Here is a 26,902-nt window from a genome sequence, read left to right on the forward strand (position 1 = left end):
ATATAATAAAATAATTTTACGTGATAACGAATAATAATTCCTATTGGTTAACTTCAATAGAAAAAAAAAAGGAAGAAAAAAATTAAAGAGAATTGTAATACACACACACACACACACACACACACAATGACCCAATAGTAATTACAATTTAAAATAGTCTCCATATTCTCCCACGTTTATGGATATGATAATAATGGTAATAGAGGATTTTTTTAAAAAGGAGGGGGTGTCGTGACCCTTCCTCTTCCTCCTCCTCCTCCTCCTCCTCTTCCCCTTTTTTTTCTTCCAGTTCTTCGTTGTGGAAGACCGTTGGTGATCTTGAGAAGTGTAGAACCATTAGGTACACAAACGAAAACACAATGACGCACAAATGGAAAAAAAAAAGAATTGAAAATGAATTATTCACTAAAAAAAACAATAAATCAAATTCAGTGCATAGTAATCATCATTATTATTGTCGTAATCGTTTGGATCATTCGTAGGATGGCGGCACAACTACCACCACCACCACCACCACCACCACCACCAATGTCACTTACAAAGTTTAATTAGAATCACTTAATTGACACTGGCTATTGAGCTTTAACTTCTTTTTCTTTTCGTTTTTTAAATTGTACGAGTCACGTAGAATCAAAGTTATTTTATTGACATTTCGAATGATATGAAGTGAAAGATGAAAAAGAAGAAGAAGAAAAAGAAGAAGAAGAAGAAGCAGATAAAGGGGAAGAAAAAGAAGAAGATGATGATGATGATGATGATGATGATGATGACGAAGAGATGAATAGGATACTAGCATAAGCGTTGAACGATGGGAGTCCACTGTCGAGTCCTCGCTGACGCCGGACACGAATCGCATCGTTATCCGGCGTTACGGTCATCTTGCAAAATGCACTTTCACTTCTCGTCCCCGACGTGTTGTTTGGTATATCTCACAGTTTTGCCGAGGTCTTCTTCGTTGCTAGATCCAACAGCCGGACGTTGCTCATTCCATCATTATTTTCCAATTTAAATTATTTCACATTGCTTATTATAGTTCTTTAATTATTTTTTTTTCTATTATGATTTGTTTGCTTTATGGCCTTTTTTCTTTTTTATTTTTTTTATGCTTTTTAATCTATCACTTACTTTATTATTTCGTAAATTGTATCAACACTTTTGCATCGTTATTCATTGTTCAATTTTTTACTTTTTAATTGATTACTTTAATGTGTTCATTTTGTTAATTGTATCAACCCTTTCATTGTATTTTGTTGCACCTCCTTCTTTATATAATATTTTTCTATTTTTATTTATTAATCCTATCACAATTTATTTGGTATATATTGTACCGTTGCTTATCCTACTTTGTATAATATTTATTTAATTGATCAATTATTTAATTATTAGTTTATTTTCTTAATTTTATCGACACTTTCATCAAATATACGTATACGGGTTTACGAAATACTTTTTATATTATACATACACGTTTTCCAAGTTGCATTACTTTGTATAATGTTTGTTTACTTCTGTCAACGCGTTCTTTTAAATATGTTTTCTATGAGTAGGCATTTTTACGACCAGCGTAAGTCGAATTTTTAATCACCAATGAACAAAAATATCCAATCACTATATAACAGTTATCTACTTTCACTGTTAATGGTGTAATCCATTTTTCATTAGAATAGTAGTATCAGTATAGATGATTATAGGAAATCCGTTGGTTATAAAGACAACACACGTGTTTATATAAAAATATCGATAAGAGTAGTCTCTTATCGTTGATCCTTCAGAATTGTACGATCAACGATAAGAGGATTGGTTCTAGCAAAAGCATCTTTGGAATGTAATTTTAGCAAGGAAGGAAGAGTCTTTCTCTCAACGTTCAAATGTAAATGTTATCTTCTTTTCAAATCTTAGGATTCTTCTTCTTCTTCTTCTTCTTCTTTTACAAACAAGCCATTGAGTTATTTCCAAACACTATCATCATCATCATCACTACTACTATTATGACTACTACTATTAACTATCATTTATCAACCGAATAAAAATTTGGAGAGCTTATAATCCTCACTGTGTAACATCATTTGAAGTTCTAGTCTTAACATTTCCGCGTAAAAGTAAAAAAATCCGACGATGTATGCGAGCATCCTTGGTTACGAAGAGTATTGTACTCGATGAATGATTGGTTGCTTGGTTTCTTGCTTGCTTGCTTGCTTGCTTGCTACTCACACGAGTATGTGCGTGTTTATGTGTGAGTACGCGTGTATACAGAAAAGAGGATGAATAAGGATTCTCACGACTGTGTGAGACCGTAGAAACGTAAAACTTCTTTTATGGTTCACACGATCATCGATCGACCGATCGATAGATCCTTTCGTGTTTCCATTTATATATTATCGAATATATAAAGTGTATATATACATATAAACGGTATATTGTATACAGGAAGAAGCAAACGATAGGAACGTGTATCCAAGCACTTTAAAGTATTCCTTCTTCCTTACTATGGTTTTATTTTTTAATTCAACAGATATTTTCATATAAGAAAAAGAAACAAATAATTAGTAAATAAATGTAAGAGTTATATAATAGAAAAATATATGTCGTTAGAGTGTATACAGGTAAAAGTTTTAATAGAAAATATTTGGAAAAGCACTTAAAACCCGTGTTGTGTACGCCGTACGAGGTCTCGACGTGGACTGAAAGAGAACTCCGTCGTCGTGGTTTGTACTGTTCTCTTACCGTGTGCGTTCGACTGTTATAACGCATGTGTGCGTGGTCGTTTCTCTATGCGTACACACACGATTCTGAACACTTTTGTGTATATACCTGTGCATATAGGGTGACTTACAAAAAAACCTATTTGATCGTTTTAACACCTCCCTCCTGTTTTACTTAACTCTTTTTTTTTCTTTCTTTCTTTTAGAGATACATTTGTTTTATGTTATTCATGTAAGTTACGTGACTGGAATCTAGAAATAAATCAGAATTGATTCTTGGAATGAATTATAAAGTAAAGTGTTTGGTGTGTGTAATATAAAACGTGTCTTTTTCTTTTTGTAAATACTATTTTAATATAAATTTCTTGTATATTATTAAATATATATTTTAATCTATCTGTATGATCGATTTTTAGAATCTCGTTTGGTTACAAATTTATTTTCTCTTACTTTATTTATTATAAAAAGTAACAAAATATATTTTTTACTATATTAACAACACACTATTGCATATATTTTTATTATTGAAAAATAATTAAATAATATTATATTATTATACTATATATAGGTATATGCGTTTCAATTTAATTGCACCGTAAGATGTTGTTTGTAAATATGTAAAATTAAGGAATATATTAGAATTCGAATGAATGGGGTTTTTTTTTTGTAGTCACCGTATAGAAAGGTCTAAGGTACGTTCAGATTATACGCTGATTGTGAGAACCTTTCTCCGAGTATTGGTAAACGCTCTCCATGGATATACTAAAGAAAGACCAAAGCCGCGTACACCTACTTAACGTGCATCACGGCTGCGTGCACACCCCATGCACAATTCTACTGGTAAGGCTCACGGTCAGGGCGGGACGCATTATTTCCTGTAATAATGTGTTAGTGTCCTTTGTGCGAATTTGCACGAAAGGTGGACACGCGCATTCTGCTTTTTAAAAGACACACGAATACATTTACACCTTCTAATATTAATTTTCCATTACCAACTTACACTACTACAATATTTAATGAAAACTAAAAAAAAAAAAAATTACAAAAAGAATAATTATGTTTGTTATATGTAAACGTAATTTATAAGATAAATATAATAATGTGTATTAAATTGGAACGATTAGTTCAAGATCGTTTAATACTAATGGTACCCCTTGGAATTAATGGAAAAAGTGAATGAAATTTTTTATATAAAAGTATTTCTCAAGAAATTGTTCCATTAGATTAAAAAAATAACTCTAATTGATGAGGAAGAATATTATTAATTTCTATTAAATTGAACAAAAAATTGTGTGTGTGTGTGTGTGTGTGTTTAAGATCGTTTAATCCTAATGACACTTCGAAGAACAATCATTAGGTAGAAGAAATAATTTCATTAAAATACTGACAGAGTTTGATCAAATTTGACACTAATCACTGATAATATACATTTAATAATCATATTAAAAAAATAAATTATTACAGATATTTGATAAAATATTTTTAAAAGAAATATCAATTAAAAAAAATCCACCCTTAAAACCGTTTCATTTTTAATATTTAACTCAATTATATTTTTTTAAATTAACTACCGCGTTTGTCTTTCGATATTGATAGAAAATTAACAAGCAGATACGATTATGTAACATTTTCCCATGCACCTCGTCGATGATCTCGATAAGCATACGCATAATTAGCACAGTGCATTTAATATTATAGCATTAAAGACGTTTGTGTGTTTACACATAGAAATTAATGAAGAGACTATTCACACACATACTTCTGTACACAATACACACATGTAATGCAGATTTCGTCATTGTGATGATGTCGTCGTTGTTATTGTTGTCTTCCTATGCATTTAAAGATACGTTCATGCGTATTACGACAGAAACTTTGTTACTCTAATCGGTTTTTCCTGTTAGACTGTATGATACTTTTAAATACAAGTGATCCTTGGAAATGATTACTATGAACAATTGTCCTTAGCATACTTCTCACACTACTTTTTTTTTTTTTTTTTTCTTTTAGATGCAGTGATTGGATTTATTTTTGAACATTTTTTTGCGAGGTTTAGTGAATTTTTAATAAAATTATTTGCATGAATGTTTTAAAGAATTAAAATGTTAAATTAGTGAATAAGAAATCGCGCGTTAGTTGGAATTAAAATTTAACGTTAATTTAATATACTTATACGAATGGGAATGATCGAACCTAATCAAAATCGTTATGTCTGATTCGATTTCATTTAATCAAATAGGGAAAAGTTACCCTCGAGCGTTGTTACATTTCCCCCTTTGGATACAATCAATGAAAAATGTTAGGGTGGTAGGTATGTTTAATGGATTGACACTTGAGAAGTATCAGATTGTGTATTATTATTAAAACGAATGTTATGCATGTGTGTGTGTGTGTGTGTGTGAACGTGTGCTCTGATTCATGCTTTAGGAATATTCCTAATTTTTTTTTCAAAATCAACATAAAAATTAAGAAAGATATAAATACCAAATAAAAAAATGAGTCATATATTTAGACTGAGTATTTTAAAAACTATATAAAACAAATATTATATTTGAAATACATTTGAAAAAAAAATTAATCAAAAATGTATCATCATTAAATAACAATATTTTATTAATCAAGTAGATAATAAAAACAATATTTTTGTTCTCAATTGTAAGAATTTCAAATTTCAATATTTTCAAAAAATTGATACAATTAATTTAACTTATAAATATCTTGAAATAAAAAAGATTAATTGAATAAAAAACGTGACAACACAGAAGGGATGCACGTGAATAATACACGCAACTCTTAACAAAATTAGTCTGGCCCATAACCCATTAATAAAGTTAAATCATCTTTCGTAACATCAGAAACGTAAAACGTAAGTATGTGGTAGAAAGGGCATGCAGAAAAAAGGTCTAGCACATGCGTGAGCGTTCTCATAGGTTCGTAGAATGTTTGGATGTGTACGTGACTAAAAGTGACATTACGTGTGCGTGAGGTCAAGCTAAGAGAATGCTTCTTCCGTTCCTCGGTCATTGTCTATATCTTTATATTGTTTTCTCAGTTGTCTTTCATTATCTATTCTCTTCTTTCTGACTCTTAACTAAGTTTATCTTTTCTCTTTCACCCTTTTCTTTTTCTTTTTTTTTAATCTCTTAAACAGCTTAACTATTTTCAACAAATAAGCATAAACTTGTTTTTATACACGATTTGTATAATTATTATTTAAATATAATTTATCTATTTTAGCGGTTTGATAATAATTTTTGTGAAAAAAAGAAAGTTAATTCATTATTTATAATGAAAATATATTATAAAATATATATAAATTAAATAATTATTTTTAATTAAATAAATATTATTACACAAAATATTTATATTTATATAACAATGTTTATTAGGGATATATTAAATTAATAGTAGGGGTAGTAGTTTATAGCAAAAGTAATTTGAAGCAATCCTGAGAGAGGATTTGAGTTTCCAATATTCATTTAATTAATTTCACTTCATACATTGTTAAACAAATATTTTTCTAATTAATTTATCATCTGTTTGTTCTAATAAATAAATAAATAAATAAATAAATATATCGTTTACTAATTTTATTTATACGTAGGGGGGTATATTTTAAATGCAAGTATTAAAGTTCAATGAGAATGAGCAAACTTTATGACAACGACAAAATCTCTCCTCGTCGTGTCTTTTGTACTTTTTTTTAACTAGGATTCTCCCTCATGGAACCCTTTTAAACCCCAGGGGTTGTTGCTTTGAAATAAAAACCGCAACGACTAGCAACGAGGACCTTTTCAATCGATTCTTATGTAGATAGAGAGTAAGGGCATATGTTAACCATCAGAAAAGTAACATATGTTTAGCGAATCTTCTTATTAGTATATGTGTGTATGTGTGTGTGGTCGAGTAGAGGTATTTAACGATTCATTGATGATTACTATATATTTAGCATAATATAAATAATACTTAGACAACTTTAAATATACTTACAGATAATTACAACATTTATTTTTAAAGTGTCAAATAAATCATGAATATAATAAATTTTACATTTTTAAACATCCAATCATAGAATAATTATTATAATATTAATCATAAAATCAATTGTGTTTTTTTTTAATATTATAAAAACACTTTTTTTTTAACGAATAAATTTTTGTTCAATTTTTTTTTGACACAAAGTCTACCGTGATGATTATTAATACACATATATATTAACAATCTATTAACAAGAAATACTTTATGTAAGGTAAAATATAAGAACGGGGACTAAGTTTAGTATGAGCATTGAGAGAATGCAAACATTCTTTTCGAATACGTCAGCAAGGAACTACCCGACGACATAAAGTTTGTAACGTCAAAGAAGTCTAAGGATCTGGGTAGGGAGTAAAAGGGAAAACGAGATAGAGAAAGAGAGAGGAAGAAAGAGAGGGAGAGAGAGAGAGAATGACAGAAAAAGAGACGAAAAGGGGAGGAGAGAAGGTTGCTCCTAGATACAATGTTACAGCTGAAAATACAAATGTGTGAGTTTGACTACACATACGTTAATTCTCATACACGAACGTACGTATTTGTATAGCTAGTGGTTACGAGGAATGTCTAAGCTCTGTTAGAACTCGATGGGACCGAATACACTCTATATATTTTTTTTATTTCTATTTCCATTTATTTTTTTTCTCTCTCTCTCTCTTTCTTTCTTTCTCATTCCCATCCTTTTTTTTAGACGATTGCAAACGAATGGGAAAGATGAAAAAAAAAAAAAGAAAATAAATTGAGATAAAGTTTAATTAAAACGAGACGTAGCTGAGAGGACATATATATATGTATATGTGTGTATGTGTACCTTTCGCATGGTTTCTATAGTTCTCTTTCTCTCTTTTATTTGATTTTATTTCTTTATCGTTTTCCCACGAATATAGCAGCCCCATTAAAATCGTAACGGCCATGTACCAATCGATATCTCTCCCACGAATGAGAGAACAAGCATGGAAGGGCATGTTTGTATTGGTTTTTTTTCCTTTCTTTTTTTTTTTTCCCAATTCATATCACCACCCTACCACGAGAGGTGGTCCAGCCCGTTTATGGGACGCCACGCGCTTCATGGACCACCCTCAAACTTTATTGCGAACTTTACAACTATGATAAATCATGGACTTCGGGTAGAAGTAGCTTGTATGCATGGCTATATATGCAGATGTGTATGTGCGTGTGTGTGTGTATGTACACGTAACAAAAACTCGAGTTAAACTGCTTGCATGAAAAACGAATAAATTCGACTCTCCGTTATAATATAATTTTATTTATTTTATCATTGGTAAATTATTTTTTCCATTTTTTATACGAACAATATGGTAATTTTGCAGAAATATTTTTTGGCAGGTTACAGTTTTTTTTTTTTTTCGAGTTCAAGAGAAAATTATTATGGCATTTATTGTTTTTTTATTTAACGGACGACTTTTCATGTTAATTTTAACATTAAATTTGTTTTTTCTTTACATAAATAAAAGATTCTAGATTTTTGATGATTGTAAAATATTCTGAAACAGATATTAACTTTTGTTTTGAAATATTTTTGTTTCAGTCGGGATCCAATGAAATTTGGATTAAGGATTTAAAAAAGAAAAGAAAATGGTGTAAATCCAAGGGAAGTAAAGCGTCTTATCGACGCTTACCCTTTTCAATTCTTTTCTTTTTTTTGCAATACGGAAAGGTCAATGACATTACGTCTGATAATAGTATCACGTTTAAGTCGAGCTTAAGTATTAGTGTTCGAAAAAAAAAGAAGAAAGTTACACACAACACACACGCGTACATACATTTTTCGCTCGCAGCTGCATTTACAAGAGGTCTAAGGTCCTCTCATTCTCTCTTTTTCTTTCTTTATTTCACGACCCTTTTCTTCTCTTTCTCTTTCTTACAAACGGAACGGAAGAGAGTAACTCAACTGGCTCGAACTAAACTAAAGCTTCGAGATGCCGACGAAAGAGTAATTTACGAGAGCGTCGAAAACGTCTCTGCGATTTTAAAGCAGAAGCCAAGAAAGTTTAAGTTATGCACGAATAAAACCGATCGAAAACAATCTAAACCTAATTTATTTACTTCTTCTTATACTTATTCTTCTTTTTATCTGTCTGTTTTAAACCGCAGTGTGAATGATTTATATACTTGCTATAAGAATATTGTTTTATTTTTCGTATTTATTTATATATATATATAATTAACTTTGTCATAGGTAGAAAATTAAAAAAATAATTATTAATAATACAAAATATAATTATATAATATAATTTTATAATATAATTGTAAAATTCGGTAAAATTATTTTTACGTATTCGTACAAAATCAAATAAGCCCAACAACATTTGAATTTGTAAAACAAGAGAAATGAAAACTTCTGAAATCGTTGAACAAAATATTTTTTGATCGATATTATAAAAAATTCCTAAGTTCGTTTTAAGTTTCGAAACAAATCTTGATAATACGTTGGAAATATTTTTAAAAGTCATTTAAAGTTTTTGAACGAATTGAAAAAGTTACGAGAGCCCACCTTTAAAGTTCCAACATGACTTATCGGCTAATTGCAAGCCAATGTACCCAAGTAATTTAATTCTTGTTCCTTTTCGTAAGAAAAAGACACCCACACCCGTTTTCGATTCGATGACATTCGAGTCGACACCATGCCAGTGGCGTGAATAGTTCGTAACGTGTGCGCGGAATAATCGGGTAACTGTATGCAGACAATGGCTGAGGCCACTCGGTACGCATCGTTGACTCCAATTATGCAAGGAGTTCTCAACTTGGCGCCGTTAACTCTTTTTGAAAATTTTTATAATTTGTTTTATCATTTCAACACAGACGACGACGACGACGGTAAGTAAATTTCCATACTTTTAAATCCGCGCAATTTCATAAATTCAATTAATAACGATTATATTACCCCATGAAAAGAGTTTTAAAAAGAATTATTGAGAATTAGAAAGAAAAAAGTTCGAAAGAAAAGAAAAAAAATATATATATATATAAAAAGTGGAGAAACACTGTTTTTTTGCGCGTCATCGTTCGATGATCATAATACACGTAATCGTAGTCTCGGTATATTTGCAACATGGCTGAACGTATTGGAATCATGCGATTACATCGATCATATTTTCCATCGATTTGTTCAAGCCCCGGTCGATAAATATGCAAGAAATTTTATGATTTAGGGTTCGTAAATAATGAGAAAATTATATGTTCGTGGATGTAACGCAAGAAAACTTACGATTCCATACGGTAACAAACGAGAGAAAGATACAAGAAGATAAAATGAATGTGCTTTCGGATCTTCTTGGCAGAAATGGGAAAAGGAAGGAGGGCTGGTTGGAATTGAAAGAACACAAAATATTAGGATGAAACTTCAGTTTCTTTTCTATTGTGTTAGAAAATATTCAATAAAATTTGACCGGATCGTCACACTGTACACGAGTTAGAGAACGCTTAAGTGCACGCGAGATTAGCTGGTGGTAACAGTGCATATGCGAGTTAGTATGTGCGTGTGTTTGTGTGTGTGTGTTTTTAGATATATACACACATGTAAGTTGAGTAAGCAGGCTGGTGTCAATGTTCGCCAAGAAAGAAGAAGCGTTTCTAGCTTGTCGGGCAGGAAACAGTATCTTTACATCGAATTTCAATCAGCCTTGGTGAACTACCGTTCGAAGAACTTCCGCTTGAAAAATTAACTAAATAATCAGTCCGATCGAACGAGTATTATATTATACTTTACGGGAATTACGAGCTCTTGTTTTTTTTTTTCTCTGAGCCCGCATCAATGATTATGTAGTACGATGACTTTTAAACTGACTATTAGAATGTATTTTTTTTACATCAATACATTAGAAGCACCATAGATTATTTAATGTTTCTATATATATATATGTGTGTGTATACGTATGTGAATTATGGAGATAATAATTTATATCCTTCTTTATAGTTAAGAACAGTGATTATCATTGTGATAATAGTAATAGATGATTCGAGATAAAGTAAAATGAATTTATTATTAATTACAAATGTCGACACTTCAGACGATAAGCATCGATAATTTGAAAAATCGTAAATATGCAGTGTATCGATAACAGTAATTATATTTTTAATTTGTTTATGCTGTAAAAATGTTATTATATTTGTTGGGTTACTCGGGTAGTTCGTATCGATTTACGACTAAACAAATGTTTCATATTAAATGTGCAAATTATTTCGATTTACATTTTTATAAAATTAATATATTGTTTTTAATCAATGAATTTAATTAATATATTTGCATTTTATTTTCTATATTATTTTTATATATGTATGTATGTTCATTAATAAATAAGTTATTAATTATTAATCGGCAAGAACTTTGTGGGTAACCCTAATATTTTATTCCGTGTTTAGATTATTTTTTAATATTTTTTATTGTTTTTAATACGATAAACGAATAATTTTGAATTTATTGTTGAGAATAAGGTTCCCTAAACTACCGGTTTGACGTAATAAAAAAAAGAAAAAAGAATAAGTTTTGAAACCTCATTGCTCAGCCCGGAAGAATGGTAAACCAAAAGAAAAGAACTGTATCTCAATTCAAGCAATCATTGACTTATAGAATACAAAAGATGAAAATTATTGACTGGCGCTGAGAAATTTCATCTTCTTTCGCTTCCCGGAATTTCGTCATTATATTTATCTTAGATGTGGGAAAATCTTATAAGTAATCATTTGTGAAATTTCTTGTCTATATATGTTCACTGTATAATACCAATCAAATTACATAATTTTTATACCAATTTATTTAACGATAACAATATCGCAACAGCAAATTTATTAAATATTATTAAATTAGTAAATAAAATATTGAAAAAAAAAAAAAAAAATATTCATTCGCGTAAAACGAGGTGGGTCAAAAGTTTTTCGGGCATTAAAAAAAAAATCTTTTTTTATCAAAATCATAATTAAATAAATATGTGACACATATTTACAGATCGATGAATGTCTATCGTGCGTCATCGACGTTTTTCTATACATCTATCTCTATCTCTTTCTCTCTCTCTTTTTCATGTAACCCTTAAACTCATCACTTTAACACTTGCAATACGATCGATGGTGTGTTGACACTTCCTATGCTGATAAATTTCTTATCAGCAGTCATATACATCTTCCAACACCATGAATCAGTTTAAAACGAAATTTATCAATAACTTCGATCGATACTATTTATAAATAAATTTAATAGTAATCGCATCAACAAATATTCTCGAAAATTTCATTCGAGAACATTTAAATTCGTATAAATTAAATTTCTTATTATTCGATTAATTCGAATTAATAACATATTAGTTAATTAAAATAATCACGAAAATCTAATCTTCAATCACATAAATTTCATTTTCAAATAAAATGTTTCATATAAATTTTAATTAAATTCATCAATTAAATATATATCGAATTCTCTTTATCTTACGAATTTTTCTTTTCTCTTTTGATATAAAGTTTTATCTTCTTTTTATGTAATTAACATAATCACACACGTAACTGATCGTGACCTCGATGGAAGAAGATTCACACAGCGTGTAACAATTTTCAGTACCGTAAGAGTGAACGAACGTGATACCGGAATAGTCGGATAATAATACATCGGATACTTTTGATAAGATCTTTTTTCTCTTCCTCTCTTTTGTACGATAAGAAAAGGCGCCTCCGGACCAACGTAAAGTCCAATGAGTTACAGAGACCCTCTCTGTTCCTTCATCCGTTGTAATGTCTACAGCTTCGTGAACGTGAGCATTTAATTATGTCAACTATCATGAACATTCTTACCATTGATTCTAAATCATTTATAAACAATTCTCACGTTATATTCCTCTATACTATAATTATACATATAAGTTTAATGCTCCAATCTAATTTATTAGGTTGTTCAAAACAAAGCAACTTATTATATAAAAATAATTAAATTTAAGTGGAAACACAGTTTTCGTACATTTTTCAGAACAATTGTTTGATTTTCAAAAATATTAATCAGCACGAATATTCCGGGTAAACTAATCTGGTATACTTGCATTTATATGCGTGATATATGAATACTTAGTGAACAACAAAGGATTTGATTTATCGATATTAATGCGATTTTATTATTATTATTATTATTATTATTATTATTTTGCCATTAAAACAATAATATTCCGCATAAGGCAAAACATATATCATACCAATTGACTTGGAATTATCAGCAACCCATTGAACCGGCAATTCAGGGTAATTGAACGCTCGGAGAGTGACGATCGTATGAACCAACCGACAGTGACTATCGATAAAGCTTCAAAGTCCTTTTGCAAACTTTTCTCTCACGTTGCGTAGTAACATATTGCGTTAGTCGTATACTACATCAATGTTGTTGCTAACTGAATTTTATTATATTCATAAAAACACGATTAAAATAACATTTTATTACAACGAGAAAAAACAGCGACAAATTTTGAAAGAAAATTCATTTTCCTTGACAAATCCTATTGGAAGAAGAAGAAAAAAATATATAATAACATAAACTAACGCATATTTTTGATATCTAAAAAAATCCAACCTACTTTTGAATAGATTGGGAACGATAATTAAAATAAAATAAAAAAAAAAGAAATCATATATGTATATATTAAATTCTACGATTTTTAATTTACATCGAAGAACTTACGCGATATAACAACAATTTTTCAAGCTTATAAAAAAGAAGTATAATTAAACAAAAATTACCTTTATTTATGAAATGATATTTTCTCCCTACCAATATGCATTCCATAATTCAGAAAAATCAATATTAAATGAGGTGAAAATATAATGAATTTTTTGATGAATCTCTGCGCACCCAATTAAATATAATTGCAAGAACGTAAATGTAACTACTTTCAAAATAAATAAATGAAAACTTTCATTTTAACTTTTTATCGAGCTGTCCAATCGATAAAAAAATTAGAAAGAAAGGTAAAAAAAAAAAAAGAGAGATAGATAACGTAGAGAAACGTGAACAACCACTACAAATGAAAGGACAGAACAGAACAGAACAGAACAGAACAGGAGCACGTGCACTTTCGACTGCTCGTAATTAAGCTTATAACGAGACTTGTTTACGCCGAGCTCCAGAACGTATTATAGTTGTCGGTTCTCGTCTGTGTTTGTCGTTGTAATCTATAGAGCCGCTTAGTCTGCCATTTTAATCTGACTCTTCTCAGAAGAGAATTTACGGTACACGATCGCATTATATGCGTTATTATGACGTTTTCTCTCCCTTGTTTGCTTTACATCATCATTACATTATTCTCTTTCTTTATTTTCACTTCATTTCTATTCCATTGAAATTTATATAATAATAATAATAATAATATTAATAATAATAATAATAACAACGTATTTGGATGTGTATAATGTTATCGTTATATTATTATTTGATTTTTCAATTATATAAGATTATTATTTTGCATAATAAAAATTATTTTATATATGTTTAATAATAAAATGGAAGAAAGATATGTGTGTGTAGAAAATAAAACGCATTATTAGTCGTTAGTGGGACAAGAAAGCAGTCATCAATCGTCATTGATAACATCGTGCGATGATGAACGTTTAGAAGAAAACAGATGTCTATTTTGACGATGATAAGAATAAACGCTAATTTAATATAGTATCTATATTTGTATCTAAGCGTGCATAAAATTAAAAATTGATTAGAGATATAAGATTCAATTTTTTATCCTTTTTTTTTTTTTTATATATATAATAGATATCCCAAGTGAAAAGATATACACGCAAAATAATAATAATAATTTAAAAAGGATTGAAGCCTCGATGAAAGAAAAACTTTTATTTTAAAAGTAAAACCAATTTTGACATAGAGAAAAAAAGGAAAAAGAAAAGTTGTTTTAATAAGGCTTAAAACTTTTCAACCCGTTCGAATATAACACAATGCAGGATAAATTAAAAAATTTGTTACCCCTCAAATCCTTTAAAAAAGGAAAATACTTAATTTAAAAATAAAAAAAAAGAACACTTCTCAAAGAATAAATATACGACATATAAAATATTATAAAAAAAAAAGGTTCGATAAAGTGTCAACCCCGTCGATAATTTTCTTAACTCGAGTGAACTTTCCACCCCCTCGTTGCACACATCTTTCTTTGTTAATTCTTCACGATCAAAGTAACAAATCTGTATCAACCCCTTAGCTTACAACTACGATGACGACGACGACATCGACAACGATGACGACAACGATGACGACGAAGAGAAGAATGATAATTATGTAAAAGGGTGTCTTGCGTAAATAAGTCGATTTATTGTTAGAAGTATAGTTTAACACAGCACACGATTAATTCTTTAACGATAAAACCGAGCACCATAAGGAGATATAAAGGAAATTCGATTCGTTTGCGCTTACGGAAGCACGTCTAAATGATTTCACCCTATGTGTTACGTAACCTTAAGTATCTATGCATGTGTATAAATGTATACGCACGTGTGTGTGTCGTGTATGTACATAAGTATGAGTTTCATAAACGTGTTTCTCTACGTGGTGGTACGCATGATTATGGGGTGAAAATGTCAGGCGTTCACCATGAATCCTCTCTTTTATTTCTTTTCTTTTTTTCTTTTATTTATTTTCTTCCCTTTCCCTCTCTCTTTTTTTTTCTTTTCTTTTTAACTCACACGTTTCACATCGAACGTGTAGCAGCTGCTGCACGAAATTTTCTCTTTTGCTTTCGGGAGATTCGGATATTTGGCGGAGAAAGACGACGAAGTTGCACGAATAGCAAACGGAGGAGAATCCTCTATCGATTTTAGAAGCTCCTCGTCGACTCCTCTCTCAACCTTTCAAGGTCAAGATAATTCGCTTTCCCTTTCAATCGGAATGTCGGTTAATTCTATTTAAACGTGTCCATTTAAATAGTTTCGATAATACAAGCACAGGAGATAGGAAAATACTCTCGTTGGACAATTTTTTTCTTCTTCCAAATTCTTAATTAGATTTTTCGTTAAGTTAATTGTTATTTAATTATTTTAAATTATTCATTTTTTCTCTATTTTTTTCGTAAACAAATCAATTTCTTTTTTAAAGCCAAATTTCGATGTAGAAAATATCGTTGAATATTTTTTTTTTTTTTTTCAAAAATAAAGATATGACGAATAATTTAATAAGAATTTAAATTGAATTTGGAGACGTAGAAGAAAGAAGTTAAATGTTTAAACATGGACGAGTAAGGTGACAACACTTTGTAAACAAGAAAGAATCTAATCTTAGATGATTCAATGTACAAAATTCAATCACGAAAGAAGATAATTTAATCTGTATTCCCCAAGGGTGGATATATATATATATATAAATCAAAGAATAAGAATTATAAAAAAAAAAAAAGAAAAAACTAAGAAATCGTTTCGATTGGAATCCGTTAACCTTTAACGGGGTAACTAGTAGTATCTAGCGGCACATAGTTCGAGATCAAACCAGTTCCTCAGTTGCACGTGCACGTTTCTCAGGTAAACTCACACGCACACGTTGTTCACCTCGTGCGAGTTGCACGAGAGAGATCTTTAATGCACGCGAGAGATCTTACAATTGAAGAAAAATATGAGAATACACATAAATAAATATATATTAACATAATAATAAATAAATATATATTTATATAAGAAGATAAAAATCTATATAAAGTTAGAAGAGAAAAGAATAATGATTGTCACAAGAACGTATTGCTTTCTAGTTGAACAGTGACACGAGTTTACTGCACTCAGCTTATAGTCCAAGTGTGATAGAGACAATTGAATGATTTACGGAAAACGATTAATCTTCGGTATTACATGTTACCCCATGTTGACACACTCAACAGAAAGACAATCGGATCTAATCTTTCTTCTGTATTTGTTTTTATTTTATTCCCCCCTCTTCCACACAAAATATCCCACTTTCTATACAGCACATACACGTAGGTTGATCATAAGTATACGTTGGCGTATTAAAAAATTGTCCGTCTATTTTCTTTCTATTATACAAGTTTTCCAGACCACGTTGAAAAAATACGAATAAGTTCGTGCCGACAAAAATTTTTCTGTTTTCCTTTTTTTTCTATGTTAAGTTAGAAAATTGTTCATACCATTCACGTTTTATCGTAATCGCTTTGAAAATTCGTTTCGATTAATAAAAATGATATCTAATTAAATATTATTGTAAATATACATATCCACAATTTTTCGTTATTCAAAATTGTCAAAAAAAAAAACCCATACCAACTTTTATCTAAGATTTATCCGAGATGTTTTAAAGAAAATAATATTAATCGATATGAAATTTCCGGGCTATCGAATAGACACGTATACACATATATGCAGGCACGTGTACATAAGAATAAAAATAATAGATAAGGAATAAAAAAATAAGATACAAGTAGCTACCTACGTAAATTCACACACACACACATACACACACACATACATATATATATTCGAAAATAGAAGGTAGATAAATATAAATAAGGATGATCGTTGTTACCTTTTTGATCGCAAACGTCGCAAAGAACCATCATCTCGAGCAGGGTCTCGGAACGCGTGTATCCCAGTCGCGTGGTCACATCTGTACTGACATCTTTTTCGAGCTGGAGGGATCGAGCGCGAGCTATCGTGCGCCGTAATGGACGATAGTAGTCAGAGAGAGATAGAGAGAGAGAAAAAGAGAGAGAGAAAGCAAGAGAAAAGAAAAGATAAAGACGATTCAACGTTTCACAACTGGATAGATTCGGTCGTCTGGAAAGTGTTGACCGTTTGACAGCTAGGTTTGCACTGAGAGTCGAGTAAAACACATCGGTGGCATATGGGTGGCACGATGGTACCAACGATTGGTTATGTACTGTTGTGAGACAGGAGGAGGAAGAGAAAGAAGAGTAGAGGGGTAAGGGAAGAGAGGGGTTACGCCGATGCGTTTCATTGTACGTACGTATGTATGTCCCTGTATATGTGTGTGTAGAGATACGCAGAATATAGACGAGTAGCATAGGCCACCACCACCATGGTGATGGTGATGGTGATAGTGATGGTGGTGAGAATATAGTGGGGAAGGGGGCTGGAAAGGAACTCAGATCAATATTAGGGCGTAGACTCAAGGGCAAGGGCCGACACCGCCTATATATGTGTGTATATATATATATATATGTATGTATGTATGTATGTGTATATAGATATAGGGAAGTATCCTACCATTCCAACCCATATCCTACCGAGAAAGGGAATCCGGATATTTCGGATGTGTGCCGAGAGGAAACAACGCATTTATAGATAAAAATGACTTAAACGTGCCGATCGATCGCAACCGGAAACCTCTATCGCTTGGTACCCACCAACTTAACATAGAGTGTATCCTATTATCTACTATTTTCTTTTTAGTTCTATTTTTATTTTTCTTTGTCTAAGGTTTTAGGGATTTGTATCGTTGGATATAAAGTTCAGATATTTGTACGCAATTTACAGAAATTTGCGTTGAACGATAATTATATTTCATAGTATAAAAAAAATGATTTGTTAAATTTATTAATTTATTTATAATTATATATTGTCGTTATTATATTGTCGTTTGCAATTTATCGAACAAAGTGTAATATGTGTAATGCATTAAATAATTTAATAATTTTAATAATTAATTTAAAAAGAAAAAGAAAAAGAAAAAAAGAAAAATAAAAAGAAATAAAAGAGAAAAATCGTATAAATTCGTAAAGCACGATTTAGTCAGGTAATTATTGATGCGACTCAAGTGCAATTTAACGCTCGAGCAACAAACAAAAATGATAGCGTGTCGTCGAGCTATTAATGAACGTACGTTGCTCATCCTTCGACAGATACATGCACGCATATACACACATACACACACATATATGATATATTCGTGTATATAATCCATGTTAGTATACTAAAGTCCTTCTCATTTATCGAATAAACTTTCCCTCAGTTCAGTTCGTGAGAATCCGCATGCGGAGTGATTCGCACTGAGAGACCTTCTGTTCCTAAAGAAAACGTGACATTAAAACCGCGAGCTTAACCGATCCACGAACGATCTGTAGAACGTTGCGTTCATCTATGAACTTCGAAAGTAACATGAGCCACGAGAAGAGTAACATTTCCTTTGATATATTTCTAACCCAAATTGATCGAACTTCAGCCGAGTCATTTGCGAACAATTATTATCGAGCAAACGATACTTCGAAAAACTTCTTAATCTCACATTTTTATCCGTTATCTAAAAGATACTCGGAGAATCTTATCTTTAAGATTTTCTATAAAAGATATTTACCGTCTTTATATTTTTCAATTTTTTATTATTCAAATTTTCCTTTAACTTCCTCACGACGTTGTTTCAAAGGACACTACGAGAAACATCCTTCCGATAAGATTTATAGTTAGACATTGAAAGTCTACCAAGTTATCCTGTTATCCGAACTCGTTGCGTGCAACGAACTAGAGATAGAGTATATTCGTGTGTATTTAGATAATGTCGTAGATAAGGATACTTAAAAGCTAAAAAAAGTAACGAAGGAGAAGGCTCGGCTTAACTTGGCTTAGCTTACGGCACTTTCATCGCTAAGGTATCAAAACGAAGATAAAATTAACAGGCTCCTCGTATCCCCGTCCCCCATATTCTATTTCTTTCATTTTTCCTTTCTACTCTCTTTTTGAGAATATAAACGGAGGTTACGGACGTTTATAAGACGTGATACGAAATTAATCATAGCTCTAATTTTCCAGAAATGAATTCGTAAAACCAAGATAGAGGAATGAAATAGGATAACTTAGACTCGGTTGACTTGTCATTACATGTCTTTTCCTGCGACAAGAGAAAAGGAAAACGTTACGTGGTTGTTTCACCCGCCAAATCCATATGTAGTGACATATGTTAGTCACACACCACCCTGACCTACACTAGTAAATGAGACTGACTTAGTGAGCGAGTGAACGAGTAGGGGTATCTAAAAATAGGGGTTGCCACAGGCCAACCAAGGGATTAATGGCCACGCCAGTTGTACCGTCATTTTAAACATCTCCGCTAACTTTGCTAATCCAATCAAACATCAAGTAAAATTCATTCTCCTTAGATAAGTTTAGAAACATATGTATCTTAGGAATATGTGTTAAATGTCTAACAAAATTTACAAATATTCAACGAATATTCATTTCATATTAGATTGTTTAACAAAGATTACTTACCTTTTCGTTGATCCTCGCTATCCGAATGTAATTCGACGTCGTGTAATCTCATCGATTGTATAAATCCCCTCCAATGACTTCTCGATCTTCCCCTTTCCCCTAAATCCATTTTCAAATCCTCCAGCTGTTGATCGGATTCTTTCAAAAGTCCATCCAATATATCCGGCCTATCCAATCCTTGTACAAATTTCGAATTATTTTGACAATTGTTGTCGAATCCTTTGGACAAACTCAACGAATGTTTCGAAATATCATCAAGATCTTCTTCCAAAGGATTAACTTGAGTATCATCGTTAACTCGACTCCTCGAGTCTCTTCTTTTACGAATTGGTGGTCGTGGTTGCGGTTCGTTCAAACTCGTTTCAATTTTCTCAGTCGTCGTCGTTGTCGTGATAGTTACTGGTGTAGTCTTGGTCTTGGTCTTGGTCTTGGTCTTGGGTTGCTTCGAGTCAAGATTTTTTTCTTGAATGGTGGTACTCTTACAGGGAGCTTTACCATTAACTTCCTTCGTTTGTAGTTGTTTGTTCGAGGACGCGTTCTTGGTATTACCATAACGATCCTTCAACGCGTCTCGGTTATTTCGAGACGCCTCCAAGAGCTTTTGGGCCAGCAAACGTGTCCTGTTGATCTCCCCAGCCAACTTTTTATCATCCTTCTCGTGCTCGACCCTCGACTTCCTCTCTTGAGAAATCCTAACCTCCGGTTTGGTATTATTATCAGGAATCTGGAACATCTGTTGTATTTTCATAATATCCGATCGAATTTTATTCGGATTTCCTGTTGAATTTTTTTTCAAATTTGTCATAGAACTTCTAATCTCAGGTTTATCCAATTTCTTCGTAGTTTTCACGTTCCTTTGAGATGGCGGAGTATTCCGAAGTCGTTCCAGGTCTTTCAGATCAGCCAACATTGAACTTTGAACTCTAGAAACTCTACCGTTAGATTCTTCCAATCCAATCGCGATGGTTCTTGGACGACCTCGAACATCAGATCTACCGATCTGACCCATCGGCATCAATGCCGGATCAACGAACACGCTTTCTCGTATTTGACTGATATTACGAAGCTTAGGTGCACCTACTTTTAATCCAGTTGTCCTCATAATCACTTTCTCCATTGATTCGATGTCTCTTTCACGACTTAATCGTCTCTCCTCGATAAGTTTAGCACGGTTTGCATCGATAGGTCCGATGTAAGGTCCGTGACAAACATTTTTAATTGGCGTTGAAGTTCCGAAAGTGTTGTAAACTGGACCGTTGGGTCTGCTCGTTCTAAGTGGCGACATTCTGACCAATTTCGGTGCATCTCTTGGATCATCTGTTTGCAAGCTACCTCTATAGACCATTTTTTTGTTATTGATGCTTGAATCGAAGTTGTTGTTGTTGGTTCAACGGAGTTGAAGATTGGCCATACTCGCATAACGCCCAGGGTGTACCTGTAAAAAGAAAATAATTTTAGTAAGAAGCTCACAATTTGAACCCTCCCAAAGGCCTCGGATAAACACTGTTTTGAGGCCTACCCAATTAGCTCAAGTTTGGGTTAATCGTGGAAATTATCATTCGCTATTTTGTAGAATTTATTTTATCTTCAGTTTTTCATTGAAATTATTTTTATTTTTATTTTTGAACTCGTATGGAGTCCTGAGTTGTAGCCCATAAAGACCACGCATTAAATTTATCCGTACCCTAACCCACAAAAATATACTTCAGTTTTCTTATTGTTATCTAATCGAGAAAATTTCTGTTGTGTCTTTCGTTTTTAGGTTCATTTCTATCGAATAAAACGACACGAACTTTTTCTTGGCTTCCTAAAATTAAACCTTCGAATGAACAAATTCTTAAAAAACAATCAGCACATTAACCGACATATAATTAACAAAATTTATACTACCCATTATTCACGACTGATAACGATAAACATGGGAAGACCCTAATTTCGATCCTCAAATCTTATAAAAAGAAAGAAAAAAGAAATGAAAATTGGGAAACGTGCTATGGAAAGTAGGCACGATGACGGACACGTTTAAAACGTTTGTCTTTTAAAGGCGGTCATATACCGCTTTATTATCACTTAAGAAGCCATTCGTCGAATAAAAGACGTGGGTTAGACTTTGACTTTTATTCGCATGACCGTTAATCGGCGTGAATTAAGCTCGAAGTACGTCAACGTCCATACATTTCTACATATATATATATATATATATATATATATATATGAATACGCAAATATATACGCACGTACGCACATAAATACGTATATACACACGTGAATATACACATGAATACTCACATGAATACACATACGCATGATAAACATGAATATACATTAATATACATGTACATAGTTGTGAAGGTTTTATAGAAGGTAGGTGTCAGTATGTAGGCAGCGACCTGGCCATCTTACGACACGCAAAACATCGAATATGCATATATGTACATATACTAATATACATATGTATATATGTGTAGGTGTGCGTATTATACCACCGTAAAATGTTAAACGTTCTCGTCTCGAAACTCTCGTCAAATAGTCGTGTCAAGTACGTACCACCCGTATTCTAATTACTCTAATCCCTGCAAGAGTATTGCACGTTCTAATTATATGTTCAGAGACTGACTAAGATAAATAGAAAAACAGAGAGAGAAAGAGAGAGAGAGAAAAAGAATTGGAATGATCTAAGTTGCCATAAATGGACACCGAGGTCGATCGTCCGGAACGATTGTTGTAAGAGAACGCATGATCGATAAATAGATCGATCTGATGATTATTGATTTATGTCGATGAAGAATCCGTTATAATAAGCCTTATACTTATTATACTTACTTATACGTATGGTAGGTACATCCTTTTTTATATTACATTATGTACTTGAATTAGGTTTGTATTGGTTAGATAATTAGATTATATCGACAAGTGTTTGTGTTTTATGTATCAAGTAACGGACGTATGTGATGCAGTTAATTTTATGTATTATAGTTTGAGAACACGTACGAAATGCAACACAGCATCGTTATAAAAATTAATAGATCATTTTTTATGGTCTCGTTTAAAAAAATTAAACACGTTTAAAGTGCAGCATTAACGTTTATAAAATTGATGGAATTTTTTTGGATGGGTTTTTTGTTTTAAAAAAAAAAAATATTGATTCGATTCGATATTTAATTTGTCGTTGAAGAAAACAAAAAAAAAGAATAACTATAACAAATGTGAGTTTTGTATTTTTCATGCATTTCTTATAATTGTTCGTACGAATGATATTTAAATGATCTGATTATTTTGTGTTTTGAATTTTTCTATAGCGTATTTATTGAACGACTTATCTCATAAACAATTTATTTGCATGCGAATTGTTACTTTATATTTCCGTAGGCAATACAACAAGGAGATATATTTCCTGTTGGCCTCGCTCAACGATTGTGCCGAAGTAAACTGTGAGAAAGGATAAGGCCATACTAAGGTAAAACAACGACGATATTGAATAACGTGAAAAAGAAGATTGTTATATGTGTATTAGGTCAATGTTCTGTCAGTTTTATTCTATAACTTTCATCGAGATATATGAGAATATATTTTAATTAATTATATATTAAATTATATGTAAAAAATAAACATTTTTTTTTTCTTTCTCCATAAGATAGATAATTTGTTCAAAGTGATCTTTTTTTTTTCATATTCTTACAGTATAATATGAAAATAATGAATTAAATTATTTAGTAAACATATTAATATAATTTTTTATTAAAAAATATATGATATATCTACTATATGTAATACGTAAGTATGCACATAAATGCTTGACTGATTACCATCTCAGGTTTACTTCCTAAATCTAACTTATTTATTATTTATTATCCATTTATAGTGTACTGTATTTGTTTTCCTTATTTTTTTCATAGTACACGACAAATTACATTAAAGAAAAATAAATGTAATCTACAAAATAGAATATATATTTTAACTTATATAAATAAACTTATCATGAGAGATCAATATGTAATTTATATTTTTCTTTTCATGTTATAGCATTGGATCTTACAATTAAAAACAAATCCTTAAATGGTAATCAATCGAATCTATAAAGAATAGTTAAAGATATCGATTCATCGATTATAATTAATAAGCTTAGTAATAATAATAATTATAATAATAATAATAATGAAAGAAGGCTAACTCGTGATGCGAAATAACTTAACAATTACGTACCTCTAATGTTACGGACGATGCGTTTCGATAGGAGGCGTAGTGTAACGCACGCGATTTGAAAAATAACAGCGTTGCACTCGATTGTCTACGATATATGTATCCCGACCTCGATGCATTCAGTTTCCTATCCTTCTTTCTCTTAGTCGATCTCTTAAGATCTCTAGGTCTCTCGATCTAAATCTCTTTCTCTTTCTCTTTCTTTTTCTCTTTCTCGTATTCTCGTTTTCTCACTCAACGTTTGTTCTGCTCTACGTTTCGCTCGAGGAATCCTAATAACGGAAATCGCTATGCCCCGACAACGATTCTCTCGTTAATTCTGCAACAAAAACAAAGTTCATGAATTTTCCATTAGAGGAATATTACGACCGATATTCCATCTTGGTAAAGTTACCATTAAAAAATCCTTCAGTTTTATTCATAAAACGGCACTTGGCTTTTCCTCAACATGATTTTCTCTTAAATTCGTTAAATTATCCGTTTCCATATCTTAATTGTAGATAAATTAATCTACCTTTCGAATATTATTCTCGGTCGTTGCTCTATTTTTAATTACAATATATATATATATGTATATAACAATATTCGCACGAGGAGAAACATTGAAATTTATAACGTATGATATTTAAACGCTTATTGTATCTGATTTATGTTGATTTCAATGCGTATCATATTTTTTCTTCCGAATAATTAGATTATAATTACTTCGTTTTTTTTTTTATTTTTAATCCAATTGTCTCAATCTTATATGAGACTTGAGATATATTAACATTTTTATTATAATAATAATAATAATAATGAATAATTCATTTTATATTCCAACACATGTATAGAAAATACGTCACACTTAATTAAAAAACAAAGACAAAAAAAAACAGGAACATAAATGGGTGTAGTAAAAATTGCAATTGAAAGTCGATATTACTGACTGTTAAATGAATTAAAAAGGGAAATAAAAAGAAATAGAAATGTAAGAACGAAGTTGAAACGGAATGCATTTGTCGTACTTGATTAACGCCGATTCTGGTTATGCAAATCTCTCCCCCTCCCCAGCCCCACCCCTTGTCTATTTCTCTCTCTTTTTCTCAAATGGCTTTTAATATGTTTCGTATTTTTCTTTATATGTCCACGTAGAAAAGCGCATCCTTTTTTTTTTTTAAGCTTTCGTTAACGCGCGATCAAGCGCATCATTTAGGTCTCGGGATTATGGTTCCGACCAATAAGAGAATAATGCAAAATGACGATAAATTCATGGTGGTCTCTCTCGTTGTGCGGCGTCTCGTATGTCTTTCTTCTTCTTCTTCTTGTTTATTTTTTTAATTTATGTGTTCGGATATAATAGATCTTGTTTCATAGATCGAGAGATTTCGAATTAATCGATCTCAAATGCATTTGAGAATATATTCCCCGCGTTATATTACGAAGGATATAGGAGTCAACACATTTTAAAACGATTAATAAAACTCGAGCGGTCGAGTGTAATAAGATGGAAAAAAGAAAAAAAGAAGTGTCCTTGGATGTGATGTGTTTTTTTTTTTTTTTTCAATATGTCACGGATCTTGTAGCTACTTTTTTCAAAATGGAACTTTTAATCATCTCGCGAATCATTCAAGGAGGAAAAGTTAAATACGAAACATTGAAAATCAATACATTTTTATTTTTATTTATATTTGCATCGCGAGAAAAAAATTGATAATCGTCATTTTTGTTTTATGATATATTTAAAAAGAGAAAAAAAAGTATACCGTTGTACACATAACTTATGTAGATTATGAACATTAATTTATGCATTTAGGGTTAAGTAACTTGTATTTCTTAGAAAAAATGCATGGAAAAATAGCTTCTCTCCACAGAAGGAGATGCAACCAAGTTGTCAGCGATGATTCGAGTTGCACAATTCATGTATAAGCGCGTAATCGTGCGTGGGTAATTACCGTATCCAAGATAAAATCGATAAATTTACGCTACTTTACTAACTGTAATAGAAAAAACTCAGAAATCAAAAAAAAAAAAAAAAAAAAGAAAAGAAAATAAAAGTATTTGTTCGATAAACTCAGCACGTAAAAAAAAAACAACCAAACAAAATGCACGTAAATATCAGATCTATGATAAAAATGTTAAACATTAGACTCGTCTATCGTATTTCTTTGCTCGGAACGAAGGACAAGAAAAAACTCTGACGAGATTACGTTCATCAAATTTCTCGTCTCTCTTGACGAGATAAAAGATGAGATACGACGTCTTGCAACTCTCGAAAGATATCTTACATCAAGTTGAAGATTCCGACGACAGAGCCTATCACTTTGATTTCTTAACGCTCAAATAAACACCAACTCACCTAATCGTGGTATCTCCGACGTATAAAATAACTTGACCAACAAAAATCTTGTCCGAGAAGAAGAAGGAATACAAAAGAAAAGAAAAGGAAAAAAAAAACAAAAAGAAAGAAATGAAAATCCCCCGGTGAAAACGTCAGGGTTGCACTTTATTTGTTTTAATCCCAAATCAAGTACGCCGAAGTTCAAAATTCTGACCGAAGAAAAAAAATCAAAAGTCACTCGCGTTGCACTTAGTTTTCTTGATCGTCTTATCAGTTTTGTTTTTTTTTTTCTTTTTTTCTTCTCAAAACTTGTAAACACTTTCAAATTTTAAAACAAACGTACGTACGAGATACGATCTATTTAAAATTTTTAATTAATCAAAAAAACGTTCAATATGTTTATATTAATTAAAATGAATAATATAAAAGAGAT

The 26,902-nt window shown here is 31.3% G+C and overlaps 1 protein-coding gene across 3 annotated transcripts in view; it reads right to left on the reverse strand.

Annotated features, from left to right (window-relative positions):
• The window catches only part of LOC106785006, a 31,758-nt gene extending 4,968 nt beyond the window's left edge, over positions 1-26,790 (reverse strand). The window contains exons 1-3 of one of the 3 annotated variants that reach the window (XM_014745098.1): positions 26,488-26,790; positions 24,153-24,468; positions 19,950-21,384 (exon numbers count right to left, since the gene is read on the reverse strand). In XM_014745098.1, coding sequence (XP_014600584.1) covers positions 19,950-21,294 — 1,345 coding nt within the window. In that variant the 5' untranslated portion in view covers positions 21,295-21,384; positions 24,153-24,468; positions 26,488-26,790. Of the gene's footprint in view, positions 1-19,949; positions 21,385-24,152; positions 24,469-24,543; positions 24,619-26,487 lie in introns of those variants that run through there. The other 2 variants (XM_014745099.1, XM_014745100.1) reach the window with 2 other exon arrangements.
• Between the last annotated feature and the right edge of the window lie 112 nt (positions 26,791-26,902).

This window comes from Polistes canadensis, unplaced genomic scaffold (assembly GCF_001313835.1).
Source record: "Polistes canadensis isolate GaletaPanama2010 unplaced genomic scaffold, ASM131383v1 scaffold_43, whole genome shotgun sequence".
In the NCBI taxonomy this organism is placed as follows: Eukaryota; Metazoa; Arthropoda; class Insecta; order Hymenoptera; family Vespidae; genus Polistes; species Polistes canadensis.